This window comes from Spermophilus citellus (genome assembly GCF_964194105.1).
Source record: "Spermophilus citellus genome assembly, chromosome: 8".
In the NCBI taxonomy this organism is placed as follows: domain Eukaryota; kingdom Metazoa; phylum Chordata; class Mammalia; order Rodentia; family Sciuridae; genus Spermophilus; species Spermophilus citellus.
Genome location: NC_138189.1, coordinates 54,668,465 through 54,695,136, shown reverse-complemented (window position 1 = coordinate 54,695,136; position 26,672 = coordinate 54,668,465). Strand labels below are relative to the sequence as shown.

The 26,672-nt window shown below is 33.3% G+C and overlaps 1 protein-coding gene across 1 annotated transcript; it reads left to right on the top strand.

The window, feature by feature from the left end:
- Nucleotides 1-1,988: 1,988 nt before the first annotated feature.
- Nucleotides 1,989-25,677, top strand: LOC308654098 (UDP-glucuronosyltransferase 2B15-like; the record flags this gene model as incomplete). Its single annotated transcript, XM_081303070.1, has 6 exons — nucleotides 1,989-2,712; nucleotides 3,993-4,141; nucleotides 14,668-14,799; nucleotides 16,624-16,711; nucleotides 18,371-18,590; nucleotides 25,398-25,677. The coding sequence occupies 6 exons, from the start codon at nucleotides 1,989-1,991 to the stop codon at nucleotides 25,675-25,677; spliced, it is 1,593 nt and encodes a 530-aa protein (XP_081159196.1).
- Nucleotides 25,678-26,672: the final 995 nt, after the last annotated feature.

Sequence of the window (26,672 nt, the reverse complement as noted above, 5' to 3'; positions counted from 1 at the left end):
TATTGATGATCTGAAATAAGAATAATTTTCAAAGAATCCCAAGCAAACATGCCTTTATAAGGAGCTTTCTAAAAGCTGAGGTGATTTGATCAAAAGTTTGTACACTGGAGAAATGCTGGCAGAACTTCTTTGATTGTGATATAAGTGTTCCCTGTGGGACACAGAAAAGTGAAAAGAAAGACTACTCAAATCCAGCTACTTAATAGCACATTCTGAAAGGGTAAAGTTTCTAAGCTGGAAACCTTGAATTGAAATGTAAAAGATTAGGTACTATTAAGTTCCTCTGTTACACCCAGATTCCTGAGATAGTTAAGACAATGCCCTACTGGCCATTCAGCCTAGGGCCCTGTGCAGTTTGTCACAGGGCCTGAACCAATCAGTTTGAATGTGTACCCAGTTTAGAAGTGACCAATCACCCCTGCCCAGCCTGTTCCCGCCAATGAATGGACTAATCATGTATCAGAGTTGTTGTTCAATTTTCCCGCGCCTCATGATGATTTGTTCTGATGTATGCAAAGCCCCCCGCCCTCTCCAAAAAGTGTACTTAAGCTCTGCTTGACCTCTGCTCTGGGCTCTGGGCTGCTCTCCCTTCTTGAGTGAGCACAGAGTCCCAGCGTGCTGGAATGGATCCAATAAATCCCCCTTGCCATTGCATGAAGCTAGTCTCGTGGTCTCTTTCTCCGACGTTTCGCTGGACCCTTACAATTCTACCATAGTATCAACTGGATACCAGGCAAAAGTTGCCCTATAGAAACAATAATCTAAGAAATATGATAATTTAAACATGTAGCTATACATGTATACTCCTAGAGTCTAAACAGGACTCTTGGAAATGTTTCATTGAAATTCTAAACCATACCACCATAATCGTAAAAATCTTAACCTTATTGAAGGAGTGATTTAAGGGGTGGTGATTGGAAAGTTCACCAAACTTTAAGATAAGCTATACAGGAATACAGATCTGAGAGAAAGTGAAATAAAATAATTTCATCTGTAACTTCCTTTTAGTATTCTTAAATTGAAAAACATAATAACTAAACTAAAATGTTTCTTCAGATAACTTGAGTGCAACACATTTCTTAGTAAAACAATAATTATAAATATCTACAGGTGAGTTAAATTCCTAAGTATTTTATTTTATTTTTTTTATTTTTTTAGTTGTATATGAACATGTTGACTTTATTTTATTTATTTATTTTTATGTGGTGCTGAAGATTGAACCCAGTGCCTCACACATGTCAGGGAAGTGTTCTACAAATGAGCCACAATCCAGCCCCAGTTTCTATGTATTGTGTGCTTCTAAGAATATATTAAAAAAACCAGTAACATTAGATTAGATTAGAATGTTTTTCACTACTGTTAAAAAGCATTAACAATAACTCTTAAAAATAGTAAGGTAGAATTCATTCAAGTACCTTCATCACTGAAATCATATTTTTTAGTAAGGGAGTCTTCTGGTTTGAACATAGCTTGTCACCACCACATTTCTGTTGAGGTTTGGTTGTAAAATATTGAGAGGTGTGATTACTTTGTCAAATTTTCAATCACTGTGACCAAAATGCCTAAGAGCAACTTAGAGGAGAAAAAGTTTATTAGGGGCTTAAGGTTTCAGAGGTCTCAGTCCATTGATGGCTAAATCCATTGCTCTGGGCCTAAGGTGAAGTAGCATGTCCTGAGGGAAGTCCCAGCAAAGAAAAGCCATTCAGCTCATGTCAGCATCTGGAAGGAGAGAGGGAGAGAGAGAAACAAAGAGAGAGGGGCACCACAGGACAGATGAACCCTTCTAGGGCATACAAACTTTTATAACCTTGAGGTACTCTACCTTGTGTTTGTCTTTCTATCATCCACATGATTAGCCTGTACAACTGTACTTTGAAGTGCAGGAGTTATACTTTAACTTTGGATTGATTTATCCTGAGACATATAAGCCTGAGAAATTGAAGAAAAGAAGAGCTGCTAATGTAAAAGAAGCATTACATTGCACCAAGATGTCTGTGAAAAGGAACTCAGTCATTCTGCTGATACAACTGATGTGTTACTTTAGCTCTGGAAGCTGTGGAAAAGTGCTGGTGTGGCCCACAGAATACAGCCATTGGATCAACATAAAGACAATCCTGGATGAACTTCTCCAGAGAGGTCATGAGGTGACTGTTCTGACATCAACAGCTTCCATTCTTATTAATCCCAATACAACATCTGCTATTAATTTTGAGATTTACCCTACACCTTCCAGTAAACAACAAATGGAAGAACGTATCACCAAATGGATACATGAATGGATTTATGATACTCCAAAAGATGATTTCTGGCAATATTTTTCATTAGTGCAAAAAATTTTCAAGCAATATTCTGATACAATTGAACAACTCTGCAGAAATGTAGTTTTAAACAAGAAACTTATGATGAAACTACATGAATCAAAATTTGATGTTGTTCTTTCAGATGCTTTTGGTCCCTGTGCTGAGCTGCTTGCTGAGCTACTTAAAGTACCATTTGTATACACTGTCCGCTTTACTCCTGGCTATACATATGAAAAGTATAGTGGGGGACTTACATTCCCTCCTTCCTATGTGCCCATTGTTATGTCTGAATTAAGTGATCAAATGACATTTATGGATCGGATTAAAAACATAATGTATATGCTTTACTTTGATTTTTGGTTCCAAACATTTGATGTGAAGAAATGGAATCAGTTTTACAGTGAAGTTCTAGGTAAGCTGGTTCTTTAATTAGTACTGTGAATCCTAAATTTCCTGTGACTTTGAAGCTGAGCTTGCATGAATATATAATCAGAAGAACTTTCTTTTCTGTAAGTAAAAGGATGGAATGAAAATATAAGATGAACAAGTAGTCTCACCAATATAAAAGGGCCCTTATATTATAGGGCCAGTTAGAAACCAGTGGCAATTACTTATTCAAATGCTTCAGGAAATAATAACCTGTAAATTGAATCACTGAAGATTTCTCTGAGCAATTTCATATCCATTTTAGTATTCTTTTTATCTTTAAGGACAGTTATTATTAATCTCACTTAATGTTTTAATGATGATAGATATGTACATTAATAACATACACATGTATTACTAGCACAACCATATATATGACCATGGAGGAAATTGTTTACTTTTGAATAGAACTTTTTACTCAGTTAGAAATTAAAACAATATTTATTTGCATTGCTGTGAAGATTCTTCACAGTTAAAAGTGTCTCTATCTCAGGCATAGAAAGTTATAAATTATGATAACTTATATTTCATATTACTTTGATAAAAACAAACTAATCATGTGTTAAGGCCTAAAACCTTGGTGTAGAGTGGAACCACACCTTATAAGTCTATATTTCTTAAACTGCATTTACCATTTAAGTCAATATGAACTGAATTAAGCATCAGAACCAATCTCTATTTTAATATTTGTGTAAACTTTCTGGCTGTTACTTTCAAAAATGTATATTTTTTACCAAGTTAATACTATTAATCTTTTAATATGAGGCAAATGCAGTAGAGGTCACTAGGAATTCAGGCATACTCACTAAATCATTACAGTTCACTTGAAGAATCAAGGATCAAGGGAATGGTTTGCTCAATTGTAAGAATTAGACTGACTACTCCTAGCAAAGATATCTCTACAGTTATGGGAGCACTGATTGTCAATGGATATCACAAAGATTCTAAAAATTTAGGTTACTTTTGCACTTTTAGAGAGAAAATAAAATGTGTGTTTACTTCTATGGAGGCATAGGTTAATAAATTAATTATTTGTGATTGTAAATATACTAATGGAACACTAGAAAGTACATACAAAACTAGTTTATGTACATATTAACATATGCAAAACATCAAATATAGTATGCAAAAGTGTGCTCTAAAAAACACATACACACATGCATTTGAATATCTTGCCTACACAAATCCAACTCATTTCAAGGCAAATATATGAAGCATTCAAGGTACATGCCTCTCATTTTCTTTTCTTCTCTTTTCTCCTTTCAGGGAGACCCACTACAATATATGAGACAATGGGGAAAGCTGATTTTTGGCTAATTCGAACCTATTGGGATTTAGAATTTCCTCGACCAGTTTTACCAAATTTTGACTTTGTTGGAGGACTCCACTGTAAACCTGCCAAACCCCTCCCTAAGGTAAATCTTCACCTGTTTGTTTTGTTTGGTTTGAATAAGATTTTTGGTAGAAATGACTCTGCATTCTTAATTCAGAGTGTTTAACTCAGAGATATGAAAAGCAAGATAAAGAGTTCTGCCAATTATAGACCCAGGCATTTCTATGCCATCACATATAATGGTATTTCATTATTGTCACAGAAGAAAATAGGATATCGGGATATTCCTTGAGAATAATCAGGAAAATTGAGGCCTTCATTATGTAATACATAATAAAGAATCAATAATTTATTCTAATAAATGCAAAGAATATTTATTAAGTGACTGTCATATACCAGAGATAAGCGCTGGATATAGAGAGTTATAAAGTTGACACATTTTCTGCATCAACCAGACCTTATATTCCTTCTGGGTACAGAGACTGTAATAAGTAATAAATTGGTGTGTGTTATCATAAGGAAGTCATACAATACTAATGAAACCTCCAGCAAAGATCATTAAAAAAATCCTAAAAGCCTGAATAACTAAGGTGAATTTTAAATAATCTACAGGATAGGAAAAGGGGTTGAGGAAGAGAGGAAGACACAAAAGGAAAAGCATATACAATAGTAAGGGAAACTCCCAAGAACTTCAAGAGTAGTTCAGCAGTAGAAGGCTCAGCAAAGTGCAGATGATGCTAGAGAGGTAAGTGAAAGCCAGATACTTAGTAGTTATTTAAAATATCTGTAAAGTGAATTGGGTAGTAAATGAAAAGAGTTAAGCATAAGAGAAATGTGAATAAAGTTTTCAATTTGAAAAATTTCAAAATGCAGTCACCAAGCAGGATATTAGAGCGAAAGACAATGCAGAGGAACCACTCAGAAAGTTGTTGCAAGACTGCAGATAACAAATGATGTAAACACGGATGATGTTGTTCTTACATGTGACTATGCTTATTTATCTATTAATAGTCAAACTTCATATTGTGTTACCTGGAAAAAGTAGATAATACTGATGCACAATGTCCTTGGTACAAATGTAGGATCCATAGCAATATTCGCTATTGTAATCATTCCTTTTTTGTTTCTATAAAACTATTTTTCCTTCTGAAAAGCTGAAATTTGTTATCTAATTTTAAAGACCCCAACTATATCAAAACGGTAGGATTAACACTTAGAAATAGTAGTATTTGGGTATTTTTACATTTAATTCATTTTAGCATACCCTAAACACTGCAGTATACATGAATTTTGATTATATTCAAATTGAGAGATAGAAACTCACAATATGGCTGAAACAAAATACCATAGATGTTCCCTTGTAAATGTAGGCCGCCCAGGTACAGTATGATAGCTCTATTACCAATAATATTAATTAGGTAATATGTGCCAGGCACAGTGGATACAATTTCATATATAACAGAAACTAGATTTCTGAAAAATAAATACTGTATTTTCAGCCAAAGACCTAGAGAACAGATACTCCATCAATTTGCTTAAAGGTAAATGCGTCAGTTTTGGCAATCAAATGAGTACGTGGAATTGCTGAAATTATATTGTAAGTGTTCAAGCTCTTCACAACCTTTTAGCTTTAAAGTAATTGCTTTTCTCAGTGATATGAATGTGTGGCCTTTACTTGTCTTCACTCCAGATTTGAACAAACTCACCTGAGAACTCAGACTACTACATCTTAGATCATGATAGGGATGTTACCTTGAGAGAGCTTTCTGCCATGTGCCAACCTTAGAGGACACCTCAGGAAAACTCCCTTGGAAACTTAGTCCTCAACATCACAATTTCCCAAAAGAATGATCATAGAAAATCGCAAACATAGTGATGATCTAAGATTTCTTATCATTTATTTTTGAGCCCAGCCCTTTAGTTTACAATTACAAAATCATTGTGTCAGCAAACAGGATACTATTTCATAGGAGGAAACAGAAGAGTCTAAAACATTTTAAATAAATACCATGCTTAGAAGAAAACATTACTTGCCATACTGTTATGTGATCTCTTAAGAGTTTCTTTTTTTCTACCTCTTTAAGGCACCAACATATTGAGATCTTACCCAAGCCTCATATTCAATAGAATTATTTTTTTTGTGATAAGTTCCATACAATACAAACAGAAAACCAAAGTTGATGAAAGTTCTGACTAAAAACTGAGACAGAGTTATTGTAAGTGTTTAACCATTAACCTCTGATCTTGAGAGATTTCCCCATTCACAGGAGGAGAAAGTGACCAGGTCAATAAAAGGGAAAGACAGCAGAGAGAGGAGGAGGAGGATGAGAAGGTAGATAGCAGTGTGATCATGATAAGGAATAATAGTAGCAGGTGTTATTTAATAGAATAAACAAGATTAGAATACAGGACAATATTAGAAACACTGTCTTCTTGATCTTTATTATATAAAGTAATGCTCCCCCAAATTAATTGCCTTTCCATTAATAATTAGATTTTCAGACAATTTCTCTATTGTTTAAATATAGAAATTTGTCAAAATGTCAAAGATCCAAATGTATCAATACTCTTAACAATGCAAATACCCTGGGTTTCACAGTATACCAATTGTAATTATACAAAAAAAAATCAAATGAATGTAATCTGTGTTCATGGAAGTTACTTATAGAATACATATTGGAAAAAAAGTCTTACATTAATTAATTAACACATTAAGTGATGTTATACATTAAGTAATGATCTTAAGAGTTATTCTGGTACATACCACATCATCACAATCATTTTATTTACTTATATCTTTATTTTTTATCTCTCTTTTGATACTATGGATTCAACTCATGTGCACTCAACTACTGAGACATATTCCCAGCCCTCTTTTAGATTTTTTTGAGAGACAGGGTCTCACTGAGTTGATTAATGCTTTGCCATTGCTGAGGCTGGCTTTGAATTTGAGATCCTCCTGTCTTAATCTCCTGAGCTGCTGGGATTACAGGCATGTACCACGTTGCCCAGTACAATTACTTTACAAATAAATGCTTAACTACATTAAATCATAACACAAGTTTAGTTGGAGATTAAAAGGCAAAATACTGATTATAATAATATCATTCTTTGTGAGAAGAAAGAATTTTATATATACAAAAGAATTTTAATCTTCCATTTACACTATATATGTGCATGTATCTATTCATGTACTTACATGAACAGAAAAAAAGATCACAATGAAAAAAATTCAAATTTTGAACAAACAGTATCTCTAAATGAACCAAAGATCATTTTGGCGAATCTTCTTAGACATTACCTACTTTCTTCATGCTCTTCCAAATTTTCATATGATTAAATTATTTTTCCTTTAAAAATAATTTTGCAGAAAGACTGGGACCTGTCTATGTCAGGGTTAATTGGTTTTAAAAAAGAGTATATTTATAAGACAGTAGTAGTAAGAAAATATTTGTACAATACAAAATTAAGAACATTTTGTGCAGGGAGAAAATATATTGAATATATTACTGTATACGTTGCTCTGGGTTACTGGAATCACAAAATAACTGGATGTGTCACAAGTTCCTAGGAGTAGTGCAAGGTCCACTATATGTGAATGAGCTACTCAACAAGTTGACCTGTTCTATAAAAGGGCCAGAGGAAGTCCCACTGTGGTGCAAGAGCTCCCATGGTTCATAATGAGGTGAAAAATAAGGGTTCTTTACAGCCACTGATACACACTTCATTCTCATAGAACTTCATTATCATTAAAAAATTTCAGGGAAAAAAGATGAGACATATAAATAATCCAAAGATATGATTACTCAAGTATATGTATCATTCCAATGCAGTGAAAATGCTGATTATGAATCAGTATAGATCTGGACATGTACAGGATTGTTAGGATCCTTAGAATTATGTAAAAGAAAATGCAAACCATAATATTAATCTTCTGAATGCTAGTGTTTGTGCATCTCCAGTTTTTATGAGCTATTATAGAGGAAAACTTGGGAAACTCTCACAAATTATAAAGTAAGGAATGAAATACTATAGAGAGAGGAAACATAAAAATGTACAAAAATCCTATGCACAGGTAACTTTACTTCTGGGCTCACAAGGACCGAAATAAGTACTATTAATTCCAAACTAAAAAATCATCCAGATTAAAATCCTGGAATAAAATCAAGTGAAGTACTATAACAATAAGAATTATAACCAAGTGCTAGCTATAGCCTTTAACACAAGAAAATTAACATTAGTAATGAATAAAATTATAAATTAAGAGTCTACATATAATAATTTCTAACATCATCTCTTGAATTACTATTTAATGGCTCTATGTCATTTCTTACACACACACACACTTATTTCTACAAGTAAGCCTAATGGAGCCTTCTATGTCATTACACACATCTCTTTCCAAAAAAAGTGAGTGACTGGGTCAATTTAAAAATATCCATAACTTCCAAATTCTCATAAGACATGCTTTTCTCTTCTTAGTTTACATACCAATAATTTCTCTGCTTTTCCTATATTTTTATTGGTTCATTTGATTGTACATAATGATGAGATCTGATGTTACAGAATCATATATGTACACAATATAACATAATAATTTGGCCAATAAAATCCCAGGAATTTCGCTTCCCTTCCCACCTCCCTCCCATTGGTCCCTTTCTCCACTGATCTCCCTTTGATTTCCATGCGATCAACCCTCATTTTTTCCATTTTTCCTCTCTAGCTTGCAAATATGAGAGAAAATATACAACCCATGACTTTCTGAGTTTGACTTATTTCATGTAAAAGACTCTAATTCCATTCATATTTTTTTATGTAAAATGACATAATTTTATTTGTTATTTTGGCTGAATAAAACTCCATTGTATATATATTACATTTTCTTTATTCAGTCATATATTGGCAGATACCTAGGCTTTTTCCATGTGTATTATGAGTTGTTTTGCTATACAATGAGTATGCATGTATCACTGTTATAAGATGACTTCAATTCTTTAGGGTAAATACTGAGAAATGGTATACTGGGTGATATGATATTTACATGCTTACTCTTTGAGAACTATGCATACTGATTACCATAGTGGTTGTACTCATTTACAATTCCTCCAATAGTGTAAAAATTTTTTCTGCATATCCCCTCCAGCATTTATTTTTCTTTTTATTCTCAATGACTAGTATTCTGACTGGTGAAAGATAAAATCTCAGTGTAGTTTTCATTTCCCTTGTTTCTAATGATGTTGATCATTTTTTGTTTCTATATTTTTGTTGCCTATTTATATTTATTCTTCTGAGAAGCATCTTTTTAGTTCATTTTCTCTTTGGTTATTTGGGTTGTTTGATTTTTCTTTTGGTGTAAAGTTTTCTTTATATATTCTAAATATTAATCATTTGTCAGAAGGTGTTATGCAAAGATTTTCTTCCATTTCATAAGTTATCTCTTCACAATTCTAATTGTTTCCTTTGCTGTTCAGAAGCTTTTTAATTTGATGCCTTCCAATTTATCTACTCTTGGAATTATTTCCTGACCTTTAGGTATTCTATTTGAGAAAGCCATTGCCTGTGCCTATATCCTGGAGTGTTGACCCTACATTTTCTCCTAGAAGTTGTATAGTATTGGTTCTAATTTCTAGATTTTTGATCGATTTTGAGTTGATTTTTTGTGCAGGTAAGAGAAAAGAGTATAGTTTCATTTTTCTGCAATATTCCCAGCATCATTTATTTAAAAGGCAATCTTTTCTCCAACGTATGTTTTTGGCATGTGTGTGGTTTTCTCTGTGTTTTCTATTCTATATTACTGGTCAATATGTCTTATTCATGTGAGTACCACGTAGTTTTTGTTACTATAGCTCTGTAGTATAATTTGACATCAGACATTGTGATGCCTCCAGCATTGCTTTTAGGGTTATAATTGCTTTGACAATTATGGGTCTTTTATTCTTCCAGATGAATATTAGGATTATCTTTTCTAATTCTGTGAAGAAGGTCATTGATATTTCATGATGATTACATATAAATATATATATATATGTATATATATACGTATATATATATATATACACATATATATATATATATATTATGTATATTGCTTTGTATAGTTGGTGATTTTAATAATATCAATTCTACCTATCCATGAACATGGGAGGTCTTTTCATCTTATTTTATGTCTTCTTTAATTTCAATCTTCAATTTTTTGAGGTCTTTTAACACTTTTGTTAGTTTTATTCCTAGGTATTTGTTTTTGTTGTTGTTGTTGTTGTTATTTTGTTTTGAGGCTATTGTGAATGAAATAATTCTCTTGATTTTTTTTCTCTGCAGATTCATTGTTGTTATATAAGAAAGCTATTGATTTTTTTGTATGTTGGTTTTGTACTCAGCTACTTTGTCAAATTCATTTATTAGCAATATCAGTCTTTTGTTGGAGTCATTTGGCTCTTCTAGATATAGGAGCATATCATCTACAAATTAATAATTTGACTTCTTTCTTTCCTGTTTTCTCTCTCTTATTTATTTATCTTTCCTTGTTGCTATTTTACTGGTTTTGGAATTGATATGTTCTTCTTTTTCAAGGGCCTTGAAATGAAAAAAATAGGTTTTACGTGGGATCTTCATGATCTTATTATACAGGAACTCATAGCTATAAACTTTTCTTTTAGAAATTCCTTCATTCTGTGCCAGAGGTTATATTACTATTCTCAGTTGAGTTTGAGAATTTTTCAATTTCTCCCTTAATTTCTTCTATAATCCATTTTTATACAATAGAGATTGTCCAATCTCCATATGTTCATATAGTTTTTGTATGGTTCTGTCATGTTGATTTTTAATTTCATCCAATTATGATCTGGTAGAATATAATAAGTAATACCACTTGTTTTGTATTTGATGAGAGTTGCTTTGTTGTCTAAAATATTGTCTGTTTTGGAAGAGTTTTTCTTGAGCTTCTGAGAATAAAGTATATTCAGATGCTGTTGAATGAAATGTTCTATAGATATCCATAAGTTCATTTGACTTATAATATTTTTCAGGTCCAAAGATGTCTTATTGATTCTATGTCTGGATGACCTATCAAAAGATGAGAGAATTGTGTTGAAATTACCAAGAATTATTTTATTCAGGTCTAACCGAGGCTTCAATTTGACTAGTGTCTCTTATGTAATTAGTTGGATCCATGTTTATGACTTAAATATTTATAATTGTTATATCTTCTTGTTGGATTATTTACTTTACCAGTATGAAGTGACCAGCTTTGTCTCTTCTGATTAATTTTGGCTTGAAGTCTGTTTGTCAGATAAGAGTAGATAATCCTGCTTATTTTCTGATTCCATTTGCATTATGTATCAATTTTTATCTTGTTACTTTCAGCCTATGGCTGTCTTTACCTGTAAGGTGTGTGGTTTATGAACAATATATCATTGGGTTTGGTTTTATAATTCATTCTTCCAGACTATATATTTTAATTTAAGAATTGAGATGATTTATATTCCATGTCATTACAAAGAGATGTTTATTAATTCCTGTCATTTTGATTCATTTATCTTTAATGTGGTCCTATTTCTGATTTGCTTAGCTACTCTTTCCATCAGATTCGTTCATTTGTGAACTTCAGGGTTTGTTTTTTATTTCTTCTATATGGACTCTTTCATTAAATAATTATTATCATCATGGTTGCTTATTTTCTTTACTTTAGAACTGTCTGAATATTCAAAGCTGGCCACTTTTTCTTTTATATCTGCTGTTCTGTTTTCACTATTGTCTACTGAAGTATAAAGATTTTCAACTGACCTTTTATTTGATTTATTTTACCTTTGACTTTCAAGATTTATGTTTGGTTCTTTTTCAATATTTCTATCTTGTTGAATTTTTCATTTATATTCTGTGATGATTTTTTTTTAATTCATTCAATTGTTTTTCTGTGTTCTCTTGGAATTCATTGATCATTTTTATAATTCATTGATCATTTTAAAATATGATAATTTCATTGATTATAGTTTATAATAATTTACTTTTTTAATTGTATACCTGATGTTTTAAAAATTTCAATATCTTTGGCATCAGTTGTTGCTAAATTAGGAACTTTTAAGTGATTTCATGTTACCTTATTTTTACATAATTCTTATAGTCTTGTGTTGGATTTTATGCATATGTTAGAAGGGATTTGTCTTCCATATTTTTTAAAAAAATTAGTTACAGATGTACACAATACTTTTATTTTATTTAGTTTTTCTATGTGGTACTAGGGATCAAACCCAGTGCCTCATGTGTGCTAGGCAAGCACTCTACAACTGAGTCACACCCAGGCCTTTTCCAATTTTAAGGCATAATATTTGCCTGATTAAAAAAAAATTCCAAAGTGTTGTGGACTGATCTGGATTAAGACTCCTTTATAAGTATGGTGTTCACAACCTTTGAATTAATTCTCTCTATTTTTCCTGTGCAGTGGATTTCCATAAGTGGAAACCATGAACCCACCCCCAGCTGTTTCTATTTGAGGTCTGATCATTAGTTTGAGTTTTTAACTCTATTATTCTCTGTATTAAACTATAGTTAATTTTCATGTGGAGCAAGATGAACTGTATTTTGGTTGGATTTATTTCAGCAATGCACTTCTCTACCCTGTAAACCTGCAGTGTCACTGTAGATATCCAGCTACTCAAAGAATAAGGGGAAATAAACAATAACAACATTGGATACAAATAATATACAGCATTGAAATAAATACCTGGATTCTATTATGACTTCTAAAATGTTAATTGCTACAAAAAACAGAAAAAGTGGGTCAGCAATTGCCAACAATGAATCAGTGCAAAAATATAAAGTAAATCTGACATTAAGACAAGAAACAGGTGTCAACTATGTCATCCACAGAAGTAATAATTGCAACAACATTAACCGTGGGATCCAGAGTTATATAAACCAATTAGTTTAAAGATGGCAAATTAGAGTCAGTAAGAGGAAATAATGTGAGAGGAAGATAGGGAAAAAAGTTTGAAATTTTCAACAGTGAAGAGAGAGAATGCACAAGAGAGAGCAGGTGAGAGTTATAAGGATGGAGGAGAAAATAAGAGAAATGAGTAAATGGAGAGAAAAATAGAGGATAGATTTTTGCTATAACCAGGAGAATAAAAGAGAGATACAGAAACAAACAATTAAAAACTACAAAAAAAACCCCACAAATATATATATATAGAGAGAGATCAAAAAACCCTAACTCTCAAAAGACAATGAAGGAAAAATAGCTACATTTAAATAATGCTGAAAAAAAAAGAAATGTATATATGTCCATAAACCAATCAGTAATGGAAGAATACACAAACACACAGAAAGAATAAGAAAAGGTAAAAGTATTCTTAATGATAAATGAAGGAATCATTTCCACTGAGGTGGCCAAAATTTTCACAATGGATGGTTACTGACTATACTCAACTATTTATCATTCCATTTCTTTTTTATCTATGTACTGAGAGTAAAAGCAAAGATTGGATTTTGTTATCACCTTCCTCTTTTTGTGTTTCTCTCCAAGGTACCACTGGGAATAGCCTAAGTCTGAAGGTGTTTGAAATAATTCTCAGCTTCCCTGCTTACCAGTATGACATCTGTTGGAATGGGAATAAGTGTCAGTTGGAGATTTCTGTGCACAGACCAGATCTATGCACAGATCTGAGGGGGGATTGGTGCAGTGTTCTATGAGTTCTGATGGAGGAAACTTAGGTCTAATCAGACCTCAGGGGTTTTGTTTGGTACATACTCTGAAGAAATTGGATGGACACACACCTAGGCCCTGGCAGTTGCTTATCTCTGTAGGGAGTCTGAATCTCAGAAGCCTCCTGAGAATTATACTCATTTCACAGGGGGGCTGATCTTCCAGACATTCTGTGTTCACCTGCACATCTTTCCTAGGCTCAGTCCCTGAACATTTCCACAAGTTCCTTGTTCAGATTCTCACCCACTTCAGCTGGTCACAAGAGCCACCAGCTCAAAGGAAAAGCAAGTTGTGCTGCCCCTTTGCTTTTCTGACTTGAATCCCCTGGGGTAAAATCTTATCTATGCCTGTTTCACTCCCATTTAGCTAGGTACACTCTAGGCCATACAATAAGCATTCTAACAGTGTTTGCTCAGATCTCTTCTTTCTGGTAACAGACACTGGAGCAAGGCCACCTCAAGATGAATCCACCTCATGTCTCCCCAGGCAGTAAATAAAGAGCACTTTTCAATCACAAGTGCTCAGTGGAGCCTCTGGATCAGCTAAGTTCATGTTGCTTCTCCGATCTCAGGTTTTTTTCATACCAAATATATCCACTGTGTTTCTCCCTGCATTTTTCCTTTCTCTGTGGTAGACAGCACCATTACTACTGCTTGTAGCTGCTTCCACACTTTTGGTATCAATGTAGTCTTCTTTGTTTAATGAACCCAAACTTCTGAGTTTCTGAGACACTCTGTCCAGTATTGAATTTTAGTGAAATCCTTCTTTCACCCACCTCACTAAGAAGCAGTATTCTCAGTGCTTGTATTTGGATCCTTGGAGCAACTAGGAAGGCTGCCTTCCTCTAATCTGACATTGTATCCCCTCCCTCTTCATCTTTTTTGATGGAGCAAATGTTTTATTCACAGGAAATGGAAGAATTTGTACAGAGTTCTGGAGAAAATGGTATTGTGGTATTTTCTCTGGGGTCGATGGTTTCTAACATGCCAGAAGAGAAAGCCAATATAATTGCATTTGCCCTTGCACAGATTCCACAAAAGGTAAGCAAAAGTGCCCTCTTAGTGGCCAAATATGTAAAAAGTCTGTTAAACTTTATAAAGGGTTTGCTTAATGAAGCATCCTTTATGAAGCATAACCTATAGTGATATCTCTAATTGATCTCAAATATCATGTTTTAAACAAAAATATGTGTGGTAATTCTAAACAGTAGAGAGTGTTTAATTCATGTTAATATTAACATTGTGATCATAAAGAATATATTTCACAGGTCCATTGTGAAATTTAATTGTAAGAGTATCACAGGCATTTATTTACACAGATACCACATTCTTTCTGGGTACTTTTTTCCTTTTCCTTTCAGGATCCCTAAGGGCACTATATACATGGCTAATATTATCAGAAAGCTATAAAAAGTTAACTCATAACCACCACAATAATGCTAAGCTAAGTGTTTATTAAAGAAGGCTGAATTTTATCATGATTTTAGATATCCCAGGCAATCCCTTATTCCTTGCTTACCTTCATTTAAGAATAGTATTCTTGCCATGATATTCTACTTTATCTTTGGCCCAGAACAATGGAGTCTGCCAATATGTACTGAACTTCTGAAATGGTAAGCCCAAAATATATCCCCTCCCCATTAAAAAAAGTATAAATTTATTTAAGAAACTGTTCCTGCAGTTTTGAGGAGAAAGGCTACCCAAACCATGGGGCCAAATTCCCACTCAGTCACATGTATTTGTAGAAAAAGAAAAAACAGTTTGCACTAGTGGACGGGATCCTGACAATGTCTGACAATTAGAGAAAGTGGAGAGATTAGTTCTGCCTTTGAAATGGACCCTGTGCATTATGAAATGTACCCCAAAAGACTTTGCTTCTAAAACATCAGACTAATACATTTTAAGAAGGAAGAAGAGAGTATAAGGAAGAATCAAGCAGAAGCAAGCCTGGCATGTGGTGAAATTCAAAAGTTCCCACCTCCACAAAATGCTTTAATACCAAAATTTCTAACATAACTGCTCTTGTGGTCTTTGAGTGTTTTCCATCTGCTTTGTAGTTTCCTATCTGATATAGGCTTCTCCTAATTGCCCAATTATTTTTCCTTCTGTAGACCCTAATTTACTTTGCTGCTCCCATTGCATATAGAGGATAAGCACTTAGAAATTATACTCCAGTTCATGAAGATTGTTTTTAATTTCCAGAGTCAGCTCCTAGACATAAAAATATCTTGGATATATATAAGACTACTAGCAAGATTTGTACTGCATCATGAAATGATAACACACAGTTTTTAAAACATTTAGCAACCTCACAATTTTGAACTTTATTTCAATATCCATGTAATTATTTTTAAGTTGCAAATGGGTTCTTCCATTTAAAACTTAAGAATTCCCAAATTCACCAATATTGATAGAGGTGTGGGTCAACGTCCATAAGTACAAGTAAAAGATTTCTTATAGGTAGGGTTTAATAAATTGAAGTCAAATACAAGTTACATGTAATTCCTAGTTAGCATTCATTTATTTCTAACAGTAGCTGACTGCATTGGCTTGCTTTTATGTATAAAAAGCAATGACAACTGAAATAAGCATCTTAAACAACACATGTCCTGTCTAATGTATGTCACTCACAAGAAATAAACATAATGATATTAATTTGGAAAATGAAATCTAGGATAAAATTGCATAAAACAAAATAATTATGAAGTTTTAGTTTGTATTTTCATAATTCTTGTTACTTAAAATTGTACTTATTTCCTTATGTGTTAAATGTTGAACTAGATGATCTCTTAAAGTTTTAGAATGCAAACATGCTATAACATTAAACTTTAAATCATAGAATAAGGCATATTCTTTACCAAACAGGTCATCTGGAGATATCAAGGCAAGAAGCCAGATAAATTAGGACCCAACACTCTAATATACAACTGGATCCCCCAGAATGACCTTCTTGGTAAGACTCTGAGATAAGTCCTAAAAGCATGAGTACCATCAATCTGGATGCTAAAAATTGGACAGGAAACATTTTATTCAATACTTGTTACTTAAAAAAATCAAACACAATGTTCAACTTCTTTTTAATTATTTTCCAGGCCCAGGGATGGTTTGAAAAAACAAAGCAAAAATCTGCAATTTTAATATACACCATCATTATACACAGAATCCAAGTTATCTTTATTTCTGGTGCAATTACCTCTGTTTGTCACTCAGTTCCTGGATTGTCTCTCTGTGTTTTTGTATGTCTTTCACTTATTCTTTCCTCTCCTGCAGGTGTATTTCAAATTTCTTTCAAAATGGCAGCCAGGATTTTTTTATGGACAGTGACACTTTATTTTCTCTAGAAATTAATGCACAATCTTCATTATGAAGTGCAAGCATATTTTGTAATGAAGTGTAGGCTCTCTTTTCTCTGAATTCAGTACCATCACCATCCTATTCCCCTCTGCTTTGGACAAGCTACATAGCAAACTTAGCGACTTCAGTTTTTTAATGAGATAATATGCTAACATGTCCTTCATGACCTTATTTTTCATAAGTGCATATTGATTCTTTTACTAAAAATATTCTATTTTTTATGGATTGGCTAGCTTCACTAAGCATAATCTGCTCTAGTGCCATCCATTTCCCTGCAAATTCTATGATTTTGTCATTTTTATTGCTGCATAGTACTCCATTGTGTATAGATGCCACATTTTTTTTATCCATTCATCTATTGAAGGGCATCTGGGTTGGTTCCACAGTCTAGCTATTGTGAATTGTGCTGCTATGAACATCGATATGGTAGTATCCTTGTAGCATGCTCTTTTAAGGTCTTCAGGGACTAGTCCCAGAAGGGCAATAGCAGGGTCAAATACCAAATGTCTTCTTTGATATAATGAGAGCAACTATGAACAGAGCAGGGAGGAAGAGCAGGAAGAAAAGATTAATATTACACAGAGACATGAGATGGGAGGGAAAGGGAGAGAAAAGGGAAATTGCATGGAAATGAAGGGAGACCCTCATTGCTATACAAAATTACATATAAGAAGTTGTGAGGGGAATGGGAAAATAAACAAGGAGAGAAATGAATTACAGTAGATGGGGTAGAGAGAGAAGATGGGAGGGTAGGGGAGGGGGGATAGTAGGGGATAGGAAAGGTAGCAGAATACAACAATTACTAATAGGGCATTATGTAAAATGGTGGATGTGTAACCGACGTGATTCTGCAATCTGCATTTGGGGTAAAATTGGGAGTTCATAACCCACTTCAATCTAATGTATGAAATATGATATGTCAAGAGCTTTGTAATGTTGTGAACAACCAATAAAAAAATAAAATTTAAAAAAAATGATGTTACTTTAAAAAAATATTCTATTTTTTATACCTATTAATGTTGTATTCAATATTCAAGTCTCAAGTCATGTACTCTCCCTTTCATGTAGTTTTCGGTTAGCAATCTAGTGGACTCTAGTGGACTCTGAGATATGAAAAAAATAATTAATGCAGGGTCATGTTTATAATAATTTGTCATATAAAATACACACTAATCCCTTTAATGTCTTATAATACACACTTCTCATGTTCTTTCTAAGATTTAAATTAATAATTTTTCTGACATTAAATCAATTCTAGGTCATCCAAAAACCAAAGCTTTTATAACTCATGGTGGAGCCAATGGTGTCTATGAGGGGATTTACCATGGGATCCCCATGGTGGGCATTCCTTTGTTTGCGGATCAAGCTGACAACATTGCTCATGTGAAGGCCAAGGGAGCAGCTATTAGGTTGGAATACAGAACACTGACAAGTGCAGATCTTCTCAAGGCCTTGAGGATGGTCATTAATGACCCTATGTGAGTACAACAACTTTGACATTGGGTAGTATTCATAGAAGGATTGTCTTTTCATCAATGAGTATAAATTTTAGCCCATTTTGAGGAGGGTAATTTTTTCAATTAATTAATTTTTTATATATGACAGTGGAATTCATTACAATTCTTATTACACATACAGAGCACAACTTTTTATATCTCTGGTTGTATACATAGTGTATTCCTACCAATTCATGTCTTCATCCCTGTACTTTGGTTAATAATTATCATCACATTCCACCATGTGAATAACCCCATGCCCCTCTCTTCCCCTCTCATACTGTTTACTTTTCATCCTGTTGAAAATGATGTATGTTGTCCTCACATTGCAGGTTTAGAAGTTATAAGGGGTCTTAGTAGGACTTAGTCCCTTTTAATTATGAACCATAAATATCCACTGAAATCTTATTTCCTCCATATTCTCCTTGTCTTTTCAAATGTAAAAGAAAACAACTCTTCTCTTTTAAGTAACTATGAAATTTATTCTATTACAATTGTAACACTTGAATGGTTTTGATTGATAACCCATGGCCCTTTCCTCTTAATCTTTATTTTATGATTCATGGTTCAGATGATGAAACTAACTCCTTTCCACAGATGCTCTGATATATACGAAAATTATAGGTGAAAGAATTTCAGAGAGTGGAGATCTAGGGAAGTACTGGCTTACCCATGAGGATATTGAAGCATTGAACTGCCAGTTCCAATGCGCATATTACCTCAATAGGTTAAGAGGTTTTTATGTTTGACTTACAGTTCACAAAGTCTACAAGAACTGGTGAACTAGAAGACTGGAAATTAATTAAAACAATCAGCATACGACAAGTAACTTTATTTCAGAAATGTGAAACAGAGGTTTTACAAATGAGATGTATTTAAAAGACTTGGGAAATGCCCAGTTCTGAGTGATATTTTGGAAGGGAGGCTGCTGTCTAATTAGTAAAATAAATTTTAGAACATATAACTGTGAAAAAAAAATAAAGATTCAACCCATATTAAATCTATTTTCAAACAGTTTAACCATTACTATTTCACAGTTATATACAACTTCAAATGTCGTAAGTATTTTAAGTATTTCAAAGTTGCATAGATCTTATAAATTACATAGGTAAATGATTACTGCACCATTTCTACACATACACAAAATGTTTCCCATATTGAGGCATTTGCAATGAGGATTTAATTTTTAAATATTACAGGATCTTAACAAGAAAAGAATGATAAACTTATAGAAGAGATATGACAGTATCTTAAATCCATACTTAAAATTTCTGCAACCATAAATTATTTTACTCAAAAATTATTTCATCAATATTAATATTTTCACAGATTTTAATGATGTATAACACACAATATACCATTTGTATCTGAATTAAAAAGTGTGAATTAAAATTCAAATACATTTGATGTTTCCATAGCTATAAAACTGTTAAATACTATAATTTTTGGAAATTTTATCACAACAAAGAAATGTGACAATGCATTGAAGTCATTTCTTATTGCCTCCTAGACTAGGCAAACTCCATTTATTTTTTGTCACTATACATCATCCTATTCTAAATATTTCACATAAAAAGATAATAAACATTATGGTCTTTTTCAATGGTTTCTTTCACTAGTGTTGTTAGTTTTATCATACTTTGCCAAGGGTCAGCCTTTATTGTTTTTTATTGTTGAATAACATTGAGTGTTTGGAAATATTCAAAGTAATTTATCAATTCATCAGTTAATAAAGGTTTGTGTTTCCAATTTTGATTATTATGAACAATGTGTATAATTTGTATGAACATAAGTATTCATGTCTTCTGGTAATTTCTAGTTATAGAACTGTTAGATCATATGATAATTTATATGTATTAAGATCTGCCAAACTATTTTCCAAAGTAGTTGCAAAAATTTTTGCAGCATAAAAGCAATATAAGAGAGTTCTAATTTCCCCATATCATTTTTTACCATTTATTATCACCTGTTTCTTTTATCGTAACTATCCTAGTAAAAAGGATTGTAGCTCACTGTGCTCTTGACTTGCATTACGTGATAGCTAAGATCATCATTTTATGTGCTTTTTGGTCATTCACTTATCTTCATGGGAGATATGTTAGTTCCAACCTCTTGCTCATTTTTAATCAGGTTATTTATATTTTAATTATTGATTTTAATATTTCTGCATCTTTTATGGATATAAGTCTCATCAGGTGTATGATTTGCAAACATTTTCCTTACATTCCATATGGTTGATTTTATTTAACTTTGTGATAATCTTAGAAGCACAATAAAATTTTCTTCATGATATTTGATAAAACAAAACTTCAATAATTAACCTTTTCCATGCTGCAAAAGGGAATTATATGGAGTATATAGTTTCAAGGTAGAATGACTGTCTTCAACTCAACTCTCATTTCTCCTAATGATAGTATTATTGTTTAAGGAAGGTATCACTTAATGGAGAAGTTCAAAACTACATTTCCAAGAAAAAAATAGTAACACAATGAATAAAAAAATACTCTGAGAGAAATTAAGAAAGAATGGGGAAAGAGACATAAAACAATATATAAGGGAAAAAGAAAATACAGATTAAAACATCAGACTTAAATATGAATATATCAGTTTTATATTATGTCCTAAAAGACTTTTCATTTCCCTAACAATCTCTCCTCCTTCTCCCTTGATCCCTTTCCTCTTGTATAATAGTCTTCCTGTTACTTTTATATCACCTACCCTGCCAGATTCCACATGTGTGGGGAAATATGAAATATTTGTATTTCTGATTTTTTACTTACTTCACTTACTACTGAAATCTATACTTCCATCTATTTTCCTACAAATGACATACTTCCTTCTTTATGGTTCAAAAATTCTCTCTCTCTCTCTCTCTCTCTCTCTCTCTCTCTCCTGTGTGTGTGTGTGTGTGTGTGTGTGTGTGTGTGTGTGTGTGTGTGATATCACATTTTCTTTATCCATTCATCTGTTGATGGAAACCTGGGCTGGTTCTATAATTTGGCCACTGTAGATTGTACCACGAAGAGTGAAATATGCAGGTATCTCTATAGTACAATAACTTTAATTCCTTTTAGTATATATCCAGCAGTGGTATATCTTCATTATTTGTTAGTTCTATGTTTAATTTCTTTGCGGGAATTTCACCCTAATTTCTGTTAGCTGCACTACTTCCAATTTCCACCAACAGTATGTATGTATTCCCTTTTCCCTGCATCTTTGCCAACAATTATTTTATTTGGATTCCTGATGATAGTCATTCTGACTGGGCTGAGATGGAATCTCAGCCTAGTTTTAATTGCATTTTCTTGTTGGCTAAAATGTTGAAATGTTGAACATTTTAAAATATATTTGGTTATAGTCAGATTTTTTCCCCCTGTGGCCAAAATACCTGACAGGAAGAATTTAAATTACAGAAGGAAAATTCTTTTTAGATCATAATTTTAGAGGTTCAGTTCCCAATCAGCCAATTCCATTGCTCTGGGCCTAAGATGAGGTAGAAAGTCACAGCAGAACATCATGGCAGAGGAAAGCTACTCAGCTCATGGGAACCAGGAATGAGAGAGAGAGAGAGAGAGAGAGAGAGAGAGAGAGAGAGAGAGAGAGAGAGAGAGAGAGAGAAGGATCCAGGGACAAATATAATGCCCAAATTTACACCCCTAGTAATCTCCTTCTTCCAGAAACACCCTAGGAATAGTTACCACCAGGAATGCATTCACTTCCATTCAAATGAATTAATCTGCTGATGAGGCTGTGAATCTTATCATCTAATTATTTCACCTCTGAACATTTCTGCACTATCATATGAGCTATGGGGGGGATATCTTATATTCAAACCATAATATGTCTGTTCAGTTCATTGGCCAATTTATTGATTGGTTTATTTGGAGAATATTTTGGTATTAAGCCTTTAGAATTCCTTATGTAGTTTGAATATTAATCCTGTCAGAAGAGGAGAGGGCAAAGTTTTTATCCTATTCTATAGGCTGCCTCTTCACTGTGGTGGTTGTTTTCTTTACTATGCAGAAGCATTTTAATTTGGTGAGTCACATTTTTTGATACTTCTATAAGTTTCAGAAATATAGGAGTCCTATTCAGGAAGTCATTGCCTGTGCCTATATCTTGAAGTGTTTCTTCTTGTTGGTTCAAAGTTTCAGGTCTTATACTCAGATCATGTATCCATTTTGTGTTCATTCTTGTACAGGGTCAGAGTTAAGGATTAAGCCGCAATCTTCTACATATGGCTCTCCAGTTTTATCAGCACCATTTTTAGAAAAGACTTTCTTTTCTCCAATGCATATTTTGGGCACCTTTCTCAAGAATCAGATGGCTATAGCTGTATGGGTTTATTTCTTGGGCTTTTATTATATTTCATTGATCTGTGACTCTTTTTATCCCACACTATGTTATTTTTGTTACTATGGCTCTAGAGTCTATTTTAAAATCAGAATTGTGATAATTACAGCATTTCTCCTTTTGTTCAGAATTGCTTTGGATACATGGGGTCTTTGGGGCTTCCATATAAATTTTATGATTTTTATTTTAGTTCTGTGAAGAATTCCATTGGTATTTTGACAGGGATTTTATTAAATCTGTAGATTGGTTTCAGCCAGATGGCTATTTCCAGAGTATTCTTTCTGCTGATTCATGACTTTCCATCTCCTAGTATCTTCTTTCTTCAGTATTCTATAAATTGTATTGTACAAAACTTACACTTCTTGATTACATTTATTCCTACTGATTTTTCTTTGAAGGTATTGTTGAAAAATGTTTTTCTGATTTCTTTCTCACTGAGTTTTTTATTTGTATATTAAAAAAGCTATTGTGTTTTGTGTGGTGATTTGTCTACTGTTACTTTTCTGAGTTTGTATTTCATTATCAGATTTAAGTCTTCTAGTTGATTCTTAAGGATCTTCTAAGTGGCATTACATATGACATACAAATCCTATAATTTGATCCAATAGTGGGTAGATAGGTGTCCTTACTTCACCATCCCTGCAAGTTAATTGTGATACTTCCAGGTGATCACTTAGGATATGCTGTGTTTTCATGTACTCTTGAGGCCTTATTTTAGAAAATGTAATATATTTTATGTTATTACGAAATACTTTTAAAACAACATAAAATAATAGAAGAAATGCCTAGGGCTGCTATGCTAATATGGCCAAGAAAAGTACCTCTGAGGAGTGACATGATGGCCAAGACCTTAGCCATGAGAAAGAAGCAAGCCTGGGGGTATTGTATGAAAGGATGCTCAAGGAAAAGCAAGATGAGATTATAAAGTATGGACGTGTCAAGGGAGAACACATTGTTGACACTGGGGAACAGGAAAAACACACATGTGCCTAAAACACTAAAAACTAGGAATGGACCCACAATATGATTCACTTATCCCACTTCTCAGTATATATTCAAAAGATCTAAAATTAGTATACTATAGGAATTCAACTACATTGATATTTATAGTAGCACAGTTCACTGTAGCCAAGCTATGAAACCAATGTAGGTGCCCTTCAACAGATGAATGGATAAAGAAATTGTAGTGTATACACATAATTGGAGTATTGGTCCTAAAAGATGAAATTATAGTACTTGCCAGTAGATACATAGAACTGGAGACTATCATGCCAAGTGAAACAAGCCTGGCTCAAAAAGCCAAAGGTCAAAATTTTCTCTCATATGAGCAAGTTAATCCAAAATAATGGGGTGCATCTGGGGAGAAAGGGAAAAAAGAAGAGATAATTTTATCAAAAGAGAGGAAAGATCAATAGAGTGAACAAAGGATATTGAGGAGGAATAAGCAAGAACAGGAAAAGGGAAGAAGAGTGGAAAAAATCTGGCTAAAGTTCATGTGTATATTTGTGGATATATCACAGTGAATCCCAATATCAAGTATACACAAAAAACACTAATTAAATAAAGTATAAATAAATTTCAGAAAGATCAGTAGAGAGAGTGAAGCAAGGGGAGGGTATGGGAAGAGAGGAGTGCTAGAGGCTGAGTTAGAGCAAATTATATTTCTTGCTTTTCCTGCTAAGCATAAAACAACCTGTTTAGCAGATGATCCCTGCTACACTGAAATGTTACACTACTGAACTCATTTTGTCTGTACTGCTATAACTAAAGCAAATGCAGGCTATTTCTAATGTTACATATAACTAAAAAAAGTCAATAAAAATAAAACTAAAAGGACACATAAGCCTAGATAGAATGAGTGAGAAAAAATGATATCAGAAATCATGGCCAGTGTCTAACCCATCAGAATCTACTAGTACAAGAATAGACTTCAATTTTATTCTACTTATGATGAGAAATCACATGAAAATTTTGAGAAGAGCTTCATAATTAGATGTGTATATTTTAATAATCCCAAACTGGTTACTGAGTGGAAAATACAGTAGAGGGTAAAAAAGAAGAGGAAAAACAGAGAGAATAGTTAGGAAGCACTGCACACCATGATGATTCCTCTTTAAAAGCTTCAAGGTGATCTTTTAAAAATTATGTGCTTTCTCTCTCACTTATTGGACTCAGAATGGTTCATAAATATTTCCTCTGATGGAATGAATTTGACTCACTTTCTTGAAATTCCATTTTGAAATATTTATACATCAGAACATAAGTTAAAATGAGTCATTATATGGTGATAAAAGAAAAAACAAATCATATGCAGGGAAAGTCTTTGATAATTATTTTAAATCATCCATATGGCACTTGTGAAAAACTTTCATTGACTTCATGTGCATAGACAGATTAACTTATTTCAATGTTGATCCTTGTATGTTTCACCTTTAGATATAAAGAGAATGCTATGAAGTTATCAAGAATTCAGCATGATCAGCCAGTGAAGCCTCTGGACCGAGCTGTCTTCTGGATTGAGTTTGTCATGCGCCACAAAGGAGCTAAACACCTCCGGGTGGCTGCCCATGACCTCTCCTGGTTCCAGTACTACTCTTTGGATGTGATTGGGTTCCTGCTGGCCTGTGGGGCAACTGGGATGTTCATCATCACTAAATGCTGTCTGTTTTGTTTCCAGATGTTTTTTAAAACTGGAAAGAAGAAAAAAAGAGAGTAATTTTATCTAGGCCTGGCTCCTCCTGTTGCTCCCATTAGAGGAGGGTTATTTATAGGTGTGCAGCATTGTGCCCAGCTTCTAATTGGATTCTTAACCACACATTCTTACAGATTTTACATTTAGGAAGAACTATTGTTATCTTCCAGAGTTTCAGGATCTTAAGACAAGTGTGTCTTGGGTTCCTCCCATTAACATTATCTTGAGTCTGCATTTTCCTGCAGTTAACAGGTAATTTGCTGAGGAATGTGACATATCCTGTCCACTTAGGCCAGGCAGGGCTGCAGTCAATTGCTTCTTGGAAAATAAAACTTGTTGGAGGTCAGCACAGTGAGCCCATTTTAGAGGATTATTCTCTTCACTTTGTGTTCCCATCATTTCCAAATGTCTGTTTCCTGAGAAGAATTATTTTTAAAACTATTACTTAATACACTCAAAGTACTGAAGAAAAATGTACATTGAAGTGTCAGAAAGCTTTGGCCATCACTTGTACAAGACACATCAGGGACGCATATACCCAACACATGGAACTCTGAGGACTTCCTTAGACAACTGAATACAGTTTACTATTGCAATGTTCACTTTCTTTATTTTTGAAAACTAATTTTAAACTTCAGGAAATGTCTTGATGAATATAAGCACAAAGATTGAGGACTTATGCACATATTTCTCTAGTACAACTGTCTATGTAGCACCCAGAAAATTGTTTCCCATTAGTTCAATTAGATTCTTAATTTAGAAACAATTTTGTCATTTTGCCCAATGAATTCCTTCTCAGTTGGGTGAAAATGTTTTAGTCCCAGATTAGGAGGCCTATAATTGTGGTTCTAGCATGTCCATATTTCTTTACTAAGGGTGTGTAATTCATTCTCTTTAAGGCATATAATGTTAAAGCATAAAAATGCAAATTATTAGTCTTGTGTTTTAAATTGTAAAGTAAAAAAAATGAGTGAAAGGATTTCTATTATATATTCTTAACTACTTCCATCTCTTCCTTT